The following is a 12,839-nucleotide window of genomic DNA, read 5'->3' on the forward strand; positions in this document are numbered from 1 at the left end:
CACACACACAAATTCCTTCCCTGCTAAAATATAGAACAGTGTACCCCCTTTTTTTTTCTTCGAGACGGAGTCTTGCTCTATCACCCAGGCTGGAGTACAGTGGCATGACCTTGGCTCAATGCAATCTCCACCTCTCGCGTTCAAGCAATTCTCCTGCCTCAGCCTCCCAAGTAGCTAAGATTACAGGCATGTGCCACCAGGCCCAGCTAATATTTTTGTATTTTCAGTAGAGATAGGGTTTTGCCATGTTGGTCAGGCTGGTCTTAAACTCCTGACCTCAGGTGATCCACCCGTCTCGGTCTCCCAAAGTGCTGGGATTAGAGGCATGAGCCACTGCGCCCAGCCAAACAGTGTACACATTTAAACCCAAATAAATTTGGAACCATTATAACAAAATTACCTGATCTATCAATAAAGAAACACTATATGGGTGCTGCCTAGCAAATATTTAATATCACAGAATCAAGTCTCCTAGTAGTTTTAAAAATATAATAATATCTAATTATAAAAAAATTTCTATTATGAGATTATTTTATTTTTAAAAATCACTTATAAGACCAAGGAACAATTTGACAGCAAAGAAGTCCTTCTAGAATTGGTCAGAAGTCTAAGAGTGGGCTCAACTGTGTTATTGGTCAAACGTCTAAGTATTTTCTTTGCTTTATTCCACACTGCCACAGAAAAAAAGTCTAAAAGGCTAAACATCACACTGTAAACCATAATGACCTCTGAAGACTTGTATGAGTGTGAGGAGAAAGGAGATGACTTTTTACTTTATGTTCATACATTTTATACTGCTTGAATTTTTCACATTAAAAACAAACCAGATTCATACATAAAAATCATCATTTAAAACAAATTAATCAGAACCTTTAAAATTACTAATTTAGGGAAAATTTTTTAAAACTCAGCATCATATGGACCATAAAGATTTTCATAAAGTAGCCCAATAATTGTTAACTGATTTTATTTAGTTAATTTTGAGACACAATTATTCAATGTAGCTTTTGGAAAATTGTAACATTAAGGACTTACCAAAATGAATAAATATGATATACTTGAGAAAGTTGTAAGATGACAAGGTCAGCATTAATACCTAGCAGAGAACACAACTGTACCTAATTCAGTTTCTAAGGATCTTTGAATTTAGAATGAATTATATAAATATTTTAAAGTTTACTTGAAAACTGAAAGATTACGTTACTTAAGCCAGATAACATCATTTATGGTTTATGTGCTTTCCTAACCAGAAACCCTACAAGGCAAAAGGTGGTCTGGTTGGATTATACACAGATGCTGTTCACAGAAGCCGCCAGATGGCATCTAAGAAATGAATAAAATGAGCCAAAGAGGGAATAAAGCCAGGGGGCAGAACTAAGGATGAACTAGACAGACAACGTAATTTGATTACTATTGCTATCCTTTTTTTTTTTTTTTTTTTTTTTTTGAGACGGAGTCTTGCTCTGTCGCCCAGGCTGGAGTGCAGTGGCCGGATCTCAGCTCACTGCAAGCTCCGCCTCCCGGGTTCACGCCATTCTCCTGCCTCAGCCTCCCGAGTAGCTGGGACTACAGGCGCCCGCCACCTCGCCCGGCTAGTTTTTTGTACTTTTTAGTAGAGACGGGGTTTCACCGTGTTAGCCAGGATGGTCTCGATCTCCTGACCTCGTGATCCGCCCGTCTCGGCCTCCCAAAGTGCTGGGATTACAGGCTTGAGCCACCGCGCCCGGCCTACTATTGCTATCCTAACGAACACAGCATCTATAATTGTGAGTCAGGGTAAGAATGTCCATATAAATAAGTATCCACCACTTTACTGGAAAACATAATCCAAGGTAGGAATCCTCTGGAAAGTCATAAAGCCTTTGCAGTCAAGCTGTCTCTGGGGAACAATGCATACCTACATCATAAAACTAGAGAGCCAAAGAAGTAGGTAGAGCTCAATTTTTACCTTTAGTTCATTCTGAAATTCTTTTTCTGCTAAAATGTGATTTAGTTCATTTCACAAACATCTGATGAGTATGTATTTTCCCACACATTGTGTTGATGAAAGAGGTTACCAAAGTACGTAAGACACAGTCCCTGTCCTTGAGGACTTAGCCAAAGAGGGAAGACAAACACATAAATAGATAACTGTAATATTATGTGGTCAATCCAGTGATATGTTTATACATAGTGTGCTCTGAAAACATGGAGAAAGTTCGCTCACTTAGCATAGCCTAGAAACAAATCAGGGAAGGAAAACAAAGTTATGCTGGATAAATGGATACCTGAGCTATATCTTAAAGGATGAGAATTTGGTCAGGTAAAAAACAGGGGAAAGAACCCTCAAGACAAGGGGCTGGACATGGTGGCTCACAACTATAATCTCAGCACTTGGGAGGCTAAGGCAGGAGGTTCACGTGAGCCTAAGAGTTTGAGACCTGCCTTGGCAACATGAGACCCTGTCTCTAAAAACAGTAATAATAATAATAAAAGTCAGGCAGGGTGGAGCTTGCCTGTAGTCCCACATTCAGGAGGCTGAGGTGGGAGAATAATTTGATTCCGGGAGGTCAAGGCTGCAAAGAGCCATGACTGCATCACTGCACTCCAGTCTGGGCAAGAGCGAGGCTCTGTTAGGAAAAAAAAAAAAAGAGAGACACTTTGGGAGGCCGAGGCCGAGGTGGGCGGATCACAAGGTCAGGAATTCAAGACCAGCCAGCCTGGCCAACATGGTGAAACCCCGTCTCTACTAAAAATACAAAAATTAGCCAGGTATGGTGGCATGTGCCTATAATCCTAGATACTGAGGAGCCTGGGGTAGGAGAATTGCTTGAACCCAGGAGGAAGTTGCAGTGAGCCAAGATCGCACTACTGCACTCTAGCCTGGGCGACAGAGTGAGACCCCGTCTCAAAAAAAAAAAAAAAAAAAAAGGAACAAATAGTAAGAGCAAAACATTGGGGCATGAAACAGTTTGATATATGGCAAAGGTGTGAGACATAGGGTACTACAAGCAGATTATTATTAGAATTTAAGGATAGAGATGAGGGGTGGGAGAGGAGGTTGACGATGCGCACAGGCCATATCACAGACGGACTAGAATGACATGCAAGAATTCTTACATTTTATGCTGTATATCATGGGGAACCAGTGTTAAGCAGCACAATGACACAGAATAACATTTTATATACATCACTCTGACAGCATTTGTCGGGGAAGAATCTGAGAGGAGGCAAGACTGGAAGTGAGGAGACCAGTTAGGGAGGCTATTGCTAACTTGTTCAGGCAAGAAATAATGAGATCTTGAACTGACAAGTAATCTTATAACAAGTAATCTTATAACAAAAACCTCCTGTACTAATGTATCAATAATCTAGGATGACCACAGTGTAGCAGAACAAAAAACAAATGCATAAACATATATGTATATAACATAAATGCATATAATTACATATTACATAGATTCATATACATTATAAATGCCACTGTTACAATGCATTATAGATTATTTTTCCACATTAATAAAAAAGAACAAAGGTTAGAAAATAAAAAGGAAAATAGAAGTAAAAATTAAAAGCCTTCTATTTGTCTTAAAACTAACAATTAATAATAAATTGTTACCCCCAAAATGCATTATTTTAGTGGAAAGAAATTAAATGTTAGAAATTTAGACTTAGGAAAAGGAAAATTCTTTAGAATGTGTCCTATAAGCATCTAAAATCAAGAACATTATCAGATTTCTCAGAATGGTTTTGAATATATTAATATAGAAAACCTAGAAACTAGATCTACATAAATCAAAAGCAATGAAATGATTTAATAAAGAAAATAACATGATTAAAAAATGCAAAATTGTGTTTGGGTAGGAGGAATATATCTCTTAGGTAAGAGATCTATGGTACAACATGGTGATTATGGTTAACAGAAACAGTATATTCTTCAAGATTGTTAAGAGAGTGAATTTTGAACGTTCTCACTACCAAAAATAAGTATGTGAAGTAATGCATATGGTAATTAGCCCAATTTAGGCATTCCACAATGCATACATATTTCAAGACATACTATACACAATAAATATATATGATTTTTATTTGTCAATGAAAATAAATAAATGTTTTAAAAAAGAAAATGACATGACTCTAGTCTTAACAATGTATTGTTAGCCTACCTCACCTGGTATGCCATTTAGCAATCATAAATCTCAGTAACATAGGATCATTATATTAATTTTGCAGATGAGAAAACTGAAGCTTGGGCAAGTTTATTTACCTAATACTGGGACTTATTTTCAAGTCTGTCTGCCTTTAGATACCTTATTTAAAGCTAGTAGTAGCCATGTGTAAATTCAACTGTGTAAGTATTTTATAAGAATATTTTAAATTTGCAATATGGCACTTCATATCAGAAAGTCAAGTTGAAGCTTAGGCAATAGAACTAAAGGCTTGGGGTCAGAGAGACCTTGGTTTAAAAATAGAATTAACTCTTTACTAGCTGGAGGAATTTGACTAAATTATATAACTTCTCTGAGCCTCATTATGTAAAAAATAGGTTAACGAGGCTTTAAAAAATTCTTGCAAGACTAAAAAGTGCTTAGCCAGGTAAGTAATTAATCAGTAGTGGCTAATGCTATTCATAAATCAAGAAAAAGTATAAAAAACATAAAAATTGAAGTTAAAAATTAATTTAGGAATAGACAGCCAGATGTGCTGGCTCACGCCTGTAATCCCAGCACCTTGGGAGGCTGAGGTGTGAGGATCGCTTGAGCTCAGGAGTTTGAGACCAGCCTGGGCAATATAGCGAGACCTCATCTCTACTAAAAATTTAAAACTTAGCTGGATGTAGTGGCAGACGTTATGTATTCCCAGCTACTCAGGAGGCTGAGACAGGAGGATCACTTGAACCCAAAAGTCTGAGGTTGCAGTGAGCTGTGATTGAGCCACGGGCACTGCTATGAATGTTTCCTTAGCCATAACAAGAATACATGTACATGTGCACACTGTTTATAACATACCTAACTCATAAGAATATACAGTCAATTCTTGATAATCCAAGAGCATATTAACTGGTTTTCATTTAAACTATGATTAAAATGCTATGGGGAATCTACTTTTATCTTTCTTATTAGGGAGAAGCTTGTTAGGAAATTGATGCTCAACCTCCTCCTTTACCCATATATAAAAATGTAGCCCCCACACCCAAACTCCCACCACAGTATTTCTACATAGTCAAACCCCAAGCTCCCTCAGGTGTTCTGGTGTCTGCATTGGTTCTTCAAATTCCACTCCTGGGGAAAGTTGGGGAGGATAAAGTTGCTACTTCTTTACTACTTGCTACTTCATTACTAGGCCTGGGTGGGGAATTAATTCTGTCTGGATTATTTGTATGGTATTTGTGATTTGATTTTCATCCCCTCTAATGCTACCAGTTACGGCCATTAATAGTTGACTATATTATTATTAATTAATTAATTCTGTCTGGATTATTTGTGTGGTATTTGTGATTTGATTTTCATCCCCTCTAATGCTACCAGTTACTGCCATTAATAGTTGACTGTATTATTATTAATTAATTATTTATTTATTGAGACCGAGTTTCACTCTTGTTGTCAGGCTGGAGTGCAGTGGTGCGATCTCGACTCACTGCAACCTCCGCCTCCCAGGTTCAAGCAATTCTCCTGCCTCAGCCTTCCTGAGTAGCTGGGATTACAGGCCTGCACCACCACACCCAGCTAAATTTTGTATTTTTAGTAGAGACGAGGTTTCTCCATGTTGGTCAGGCTGGTCTCGAACTCCCAGCCTCAGATGATCCGCCCGCCTCAGCCTCCCAAAGAGCTGGGATTACAGGCGTGAGCCACTGCACCCAGCCGACTATTTTGTTTACAGTAAACTGTTGACTATTACTAGGAAGGAAGTATAAGTTAGGAGGAAGTATAACAACTTTAAACATTTCACTTCTGTTTTTGTAAAAACAAAACTGCTTGGCAAAGATAAATAAATTTTATGCAATCATTTTAACTCGTAAGTGGTCAGTTTAAATCACTGCTTTAATATCACTCATATAGTATGCATTTTAGTAGTTAAAGTTAGCAATATCATAGAGAATTAAATAATACATCCCAGGTAGTTAAACAGTCTCTGAGACATTGATAATACTATATCAATACTGCTAAACATCTGTTAATCTACATTATAAAAATACCAGAAGCATTACCTTGGTGTTCCTCTAAATCCATATCAAGTTGTCTAATTTCTTCATTAAACTGATTTATCTTTTCTTTTATATCTGTTAACCTGTTGAAAATATTTTTAATGAATTTATGAAGGAAATGTAGACATTCAATAAAAACACTTGATGGGGAGGTTAGATGTCTTTTCCAAGTTGCATAAACAATATCTAAAAATAATATGTCTTATTCTAAGGACAATACTATTATTGATTATGACATTAGGATATCTTTTCCAAGTTGCATAAATATAGAAAAATAGCATATCCTATTATGAGGACAATACTATAAATTTAGAGAGGAAGAATCTTGTCTAGATCTTTTTTTTTTTTTTTCTTTGAGACGGGGTCTCGCTCTGCCACCAGGCTAGAATGCAGTGGTGTGATCTCGGCTCACTGCAACCTCTGCCTCCCGCGATCAAGCGATTCTCCTGCCTCAGCCTCCCGAATAGCTGGGCCTACAGGCACGCGCCTCCATGCCCAGCTAATTTTTGTATTTTTAGTAGAGATGGGGTAGAGACAGGGTTTCACCATGCTGGCCATGATGGTCTCGATCTCTTGACCTTGTGATCCACCTGCCTCAGCCTCCCAAAGTGCTGGGATTACAGGTGTGAGACACCACACCCAGCCTAGATCTTTTTTAATGATTCATATTTGGAGCCTAAGTATATTCTGAGAACACCAGGTTGCCTGACTTAAACAGTACACCCCTTCCCAACTCTCCTTTGAGTTTGATTTGCAGTATTAAGAAAATGAAAAATATTTAACAATACTCTTTTTGTAGGTTTCTACAAGCCAAATTAAGTTGGAAAATTAGTCTCAAAAATGAGAAAATAAGGGAAAACCTATCACTGGCAGAAGATTATATGGGTTGTTTTAACATAAAGCAGTTATACTTACTATAAAGCTACCATAACAAAAACAATGTGGTATAGGCATAGGCATAGACATATATATCAATGAACTAAAATTGTGAGTCCAGAAATAAGAACACATATCTATAGTCAACTGATTTTTGGCAAGGGTGCTAAGGTAATTAAATGATGAAAGAAGAGTATTTTCAATAAATGGTGCTGGGAAAAGTACATATGTAGAAGCTAAGGAATAAAATTGGACTCCTACCTCACATCATACACAGAATTAACTTGAAATTGATCAAAGATCTAAACGTTAGAACTAAATTACCAAACTCTTAGAAGAAAACATAGACATAGTCTTCATGGCCTTGGATTTGGCATTGGTTTCTTAGATATGACACTAAAAGCAAGAGCAACAAAAGAAAAATAGAAAAACTGGACATAATCAAAATTGGAAACTTTTATGCTTCCAAGGACACCAAGAAAATGAAAAGATAATTCATAGAACAAGGGAAAATTTTTACAAATCATGTATCTGATGAGACCTCTATCTAGCATATATAAAGAAATGTTACAACTCAGTAATGAAACAATCTAGTTTAAAAAATGAGCAAAGGAACTAAACATTTCCCCAAAGAATATGGCCAATAAGCATATGAAAGGAACCTCAACATCATTAGCCAGCAAACAAATACAAATCAAAACCACAGTAAGACACCGCTTCACATCCATTAGGGATGGCTATAATAGAAAAAGAGGTAATAACAAGTGAGCATGTGAAAAAAACTGGAACCCTCACATACTGCTCCTATGCTGCTCATATTACATTTCAAAGAAATGTAAAATAGTACCAATTCTTTGAAAGTCTGATAGAATTCAGCTGTGGCTCCATCTGGTCCTGGACTTTATGTTGGTTTTTTTTTTTTTTTTTTTTTTTTTTTTTTTTTTTTTTTTACAATTTCAATCTCACTGCTTGTTAATGGTCTGTTCAGAGTTTCTATTTCTTCCTACTTTAATCCAGGAGGATTGTATATTTCTCCAGGAATCTACCCATCTCCTCTAAGTTTTCTAGTTTGTGCATGTAAAGATGCTCATTATAAGTTTGAACGGTCTTTTGTATTTCTGTGGTATTGGTTGTAGTATCTCCCGTTTTGTTTCTAATTGAGCTTATTTGGATCTTTTCTCTTCTTTTCTTGATTAATCTTGCTATTGGTCTATTAATTTTGCTTATCTTTTCAAAGAAACAGCTTTTTACTTCATTTATCTTTCATATTTTTTGTTTCAATTCAATTTAGTTCTGCTCTGATGTTTGTTATTTCTTTTCTTTTGGTGGGTTTGGGTTTGGTTTGTGCTTGTTTCTCTAGTTCCTTGAGGTATGACGTTAGATTGTCTATTTGTGTTCTTTCAGACTTTTTGATGTAGGCACTTAATGCTCTGAATGTTCCTCCTAGCACTGCTTTTGCTGTATCCCAGAGGTTTTGCTAGGTTGTGTCACTACTATTGTTCAGTTCAAAGAATTTTTAAACTTCCGTCTTGATTTCATTGTTGACCTAAAAAATCATTCAGGAGCAAATTATTTAATTTCCATGTATCTGCATGGTTTTTACGGTTCCTTCTGGAGTTGATTTCCAATTTTATTCCATTGTGGTCTGAGAATACTTTGATATAATTTTGATTTTCTTAAATTTTGAGACTTATTTTGTGTGGCCTATTGTATGGTCTGTCTTGGAGAATGTCCCATGTGCTGATGAACAGAATGTATATTCTGCAGTTGTTGGGTAGAAGGGTCTATAAATATCTGCTAAGTCCATTTATTTGTTTTAGGGTATAGTTTAAATCCATTGTTTCTTTGCTGACTTTCTGTCTTGATGACCTGTCTAGTGCTGTCAATGGAGTATTGAAGTCCCCCACTATTATTGTATTGCCATCTATCTCATTTGTTAGGTCTAGTGGTAATTATTTTTTACATTTAGGAGCTCTAGTGTTAGGTGCATATAGATTTAGTATTGTGAATTTTCCTGTTCGATTAGTCCTTTTATCATTACATACTGTCCCTCTTTGTCTTTTTCAATTGTTGTTGAAGTCTGTTTTGTCTAATATAAGAATAGCTACTCCTACTTGCTTTTGCATGGAATATCTTTTTCCACCCTTTTAGCTTAAGTTTACATGAGACTTTATGTATTAGGTGAGTCTCCTGAAGATGGGAGATACTTGGTTGGTGAATTCTTATCCATTCCACTATTCTGTATCTTTTAAGTGGAGCATTTGGGCTATTTACATTCAACGTTAGTATTGAGATATGTGGTACTGTTCTGTTCGCTGTGATAGTTATTGCCTGAATACCTTGGTTTTTCATTTCCATTGTGTTGTTTTATAGGCCTTGTGAGATTTATGATTTAAGGAGTTTCTACTTTGGTGTATTTTGAGGTTTTGTTTCAAGATTTAGAATTCCCTTTAACTGTTCTTGTAGTGCTGCCTTGGTAGTGGTGAATTCTCTCAGCATTTGTCTGAAAATGACTTTATCTTTGCTTCATTTATGAAGCTTAGTTTCAGTGGATACAAAATTCTTGGCTGATAATTATTTCGTTTAAGGAGTCTAAAGGTAGACCCCAATTCCTTCTAGCTTGTAGGGTTTCTGCTAAGAAATATGCTATTGATCTGATAGGTTTTCCTTTATAGGTTACCTGATGCTTTTGCCTCCTAGCTCTTAAGATTCTTTCCTTTGTCTTGACTTCAGATAACCTTACGACTATGCCTAGGTGATTACCTTTTTGTGATGCATTTCCCAGGTGTATTCTTTGAAATTCGTTCTTTCCTTTTTTTTTTTTTTTTTGTAGATGGAGTCTCGCTCTGTTGCCCAGGATGGAATGCAGTGGCGCAATCTTAGCTCATTGCAACCTCTGCCTCCCAGGTTCAAGTGATTTTTCTGCCTTAGCCTCCCAAGTAGCTGGGACTACAGGTGCACACCACCATGCCCAGCAAATTTTTGTATTTTTAGTAGAGACAGGATTTTACCTTATTGGCCAGCCTGGTCTTGAACTCCTGACCTCATGTTCTGCTCGCCTCGGCCTCCCAAAGCGCTGGGATTACAGGTGTGAGCCACCACGCTCAGCTGCGACATTCTTGTATTTGGATATCTACATCTCTAGCAAAGCCAGGGAAGTTTTCCTTGATTATGCCCTCAAATACATTTTCCAGACTTACAGATTTGTCTTCTTCCTCAGGAACACCAATTATTCTTAGGTTTGACCATTTAACAGAATCTCAAACTTTTTGGAGGCTTTGTGCTTTTTTTTTTTAATACTTTTTTGTCTTTGATGGATTGCGTTATTTTGAAAGCCTTGTCTTAGAGCTCTGAAGTTCTTTCTTCTACTTGTTTGATTCTATTGTTGAAACTTTCCATTGTATTTTGCATTTCTCTAAGTGTGTCTCTCATGTCCAGCAGTTGTGATTTTTTTTTTATTTATGCTACATATTTCTCTGGATATTTTTTTCATGCATATCCTATATTTTGAATTTCTTTAAGTTGGTTTTCACCTTTCTCTGCTGGCTCCTTGAGTAACTTAATAACTGATCTTCTGAATTCTTTATCTGTCAATTCACAGATTTCTTCTTGGTTTGGATCCATTGCTGGTGCTAGTGTGATCTTCTGGAGATGTTACAGAACCTTGTTTTGTCATATTACCAGAATTGTTTTACTGGTTCCTTCTCATTTGGGTAGACTATGACAGAAGAAAGATCTGGGACTCAAGGGTTGCTGTTCAGATTCGTTTGTCCCATGAAGTGATCCCTTGATGTGGTGCTCTCTCTCTCCCTTCCCCTAGAGATGGGGCTTCCTGAGAGCCAGATGCGGTGATTATTATTGCTGTTCTGGGTCTAGCCACCCACCAGAGCTACCGGGCTCTGGGCTTGTACTGGGAAGGGTCTGCAAAGAGTCCTGTGAAGTGATCTGTCTTTAGGGTCTCAACCGTGGATACCAGCACCTGCTCTGGTGGAGGTAGCTGAAGAGTGAAGTGGATTCTGTGAGAGTTCTTGGTTGTAGTTTTGTTTAGTGCACTGGTTTTCCTGAATGCTGGTTATGCTGGCAGTAAAACTGTCATGTGAACAGACTCAGGGCCTCTGGTTAGTGTGGATGTTATAGACAGTGGAATTAGCTGTTGTTTTCTCCTTCCCTTGGAGGATTGTTCTGTTATGAATTGCTGTAATGGTTTGTGTTGGTTGGCCTCTAGCTAGGAGGTGGCACTTTCAAGAGGGCATCAGATGCAGTAGTATGGGGGGACACAAGCTTGCCCTAAGGTGACCTGAACAAATATTTGGGTTTCTCAGGTGACTGGTGGGGCCATAGACCTATACCACAAGTTTATGTCTTTTGTCTTTGGCTACAAGCAGGGTAGAGAAAGAACACCAGGTGAGGGCAGAGTTAGGCGTGTCTCAGCTCAGACTCTCCTTGGATGGGGTTGGCTGTGGCCAATGTGGGCGATGGAGAGGGTGGTTTCAGGACAAGGAAGTTATGTTCCAAGGGGGATATGGCAGCTTCTGCTGCTGATCTTACTGAAACTATTCCAAAAGATAGAGAAAGAGGGAATCTTCCCTGAATCATTCTATGAAGCCAGTATCACCCTAATACCAAAACCAGGAATGAACATAACAAACAAACCAAAAAAAAACACTATGGACCAATATCCCTGATGAATTTAGAGGCAAAAATCCTCAAAAAAAATTAGCTAACCAAATCCAGCAGCATATGAAAAAGATTCACTATGATCAAATGGGTTTTATAGCAGAGATGCAGGGATGCTTAAACATATACAAGTCAATAAATGTGATATACCAATTAAACAGAATTAAAAACAAAACTCATACAATCATCTCAATAGATGCAGAAAAAGCATTTGACAAAATCCAGCATCCTTTTATGATTACATATCTTAAGGTAATAAAAACTATCTATGACAAACCCACAGCCAACATTATACTGAACAGGGAAAAGTTGAAAGCATTCCCCCTGAGAACTGCAACAAGACAAGGATGCCCACTCTCACCACTTCTATTCAACACAGAACTAGAAGTCCTAGCTAGAGCAATCAGAAAAAAGAAATGAATAAAGGGCACCTACATCAGTAAAGAGGAAGTCAAACTGTCGCTGTTTGCTAATGATATGATCATATAACTAGGAAACCCAAAAGACTCATCCAGAAAACTCCTAGATCTTATAAATAAATTCAGTAAAGTTTCAGGACACAAAATCAATGTACACAAATCAGTATCACTGCTATATACCAACAGCAACAAAGCTGACAAAGAAATAAAGAACTCGATTGGGCGCAGTGGCTCACGCCTGTAATCTCAGCACTTTGGGAGGCCAAGGTGGGTGGATCACAAGGTCAGAAGGCCGAGACCATCCTGGCTAACAAGGTGAAACCCCGTCTTTACTAAAAATACAAAAAAGTAGCTGGGAGTGGTGGGAAGCACCTGTAGTCACAGCTACTCGGCAGGCTGAGGCAGGAGAATCGCTTGAACCTGGGAGGCAGAGGTTGCAGTGAGCCAAGACTGCACCATTACACTCCAGCCTGGGCAACAGAGCAAGACTCTGTATCAAAAAAGAAAAAAAGAAAAAAAAGAAAAAAAAAGAAATCAAGAACTCAACTCCTTTCACAACAGCTGTGAAAATAAAATAAAATAAAATAAAATAAAATACAACACAACACAATACTTAGGAATATGCCTAACCCAAAAGGTGAAAGACCTCTACAAGGAAAACTACAGAACAATGCTGAAAGAAA

At 37.6% G+C, this 12,839-nt stretch overlaps 1 protein-coding gene across 7 annotated transcripts in view; it reads right to left on the reverse strand.

Annotated features, from left to right (window-relative positions):
- Window positions 1-12,839, reverse strand: part of IFT74 (intraflagellar transport 74) — a 120,659-nt gene that overhangs the window by 36,329 nt on the left and 71,491 nt on the right. For all 7 annotated transcript variants that reach the window (XR_003723239.2, XR_013404804.1, XR_013404805.1 and 4 more), the window contains one exon: window positions 6,188-6,267. Coding sequence is in view for 4 of the 7 variants with exons in the window: in XM_015117584.3 (XP_014973070.3) it covers window positions 6,188-6,267 (80 nt within the window). In the remaining 3 variants the exon portion in view is untranslated. The remainder of the gene's footprint in view (window positions 1-6,187; window positions 6,268-12,839) is intronic.

The sequence above is a fragment of the Macaca mulatta genome, chromosome 15 (genome assembly GCF_049350105.2).
Source record: "Macaca mulatta isolate MMU2019108-1 chromosome 15, T2T-MMU8v2.0, whole genome shotgun sequence".
NCBI classification, from domain to species: Eukaryota; Metazoa; Chordata; class Mammalia; order Primates; family Cercopithecidae; genus Macaca; species Macaca mulatta.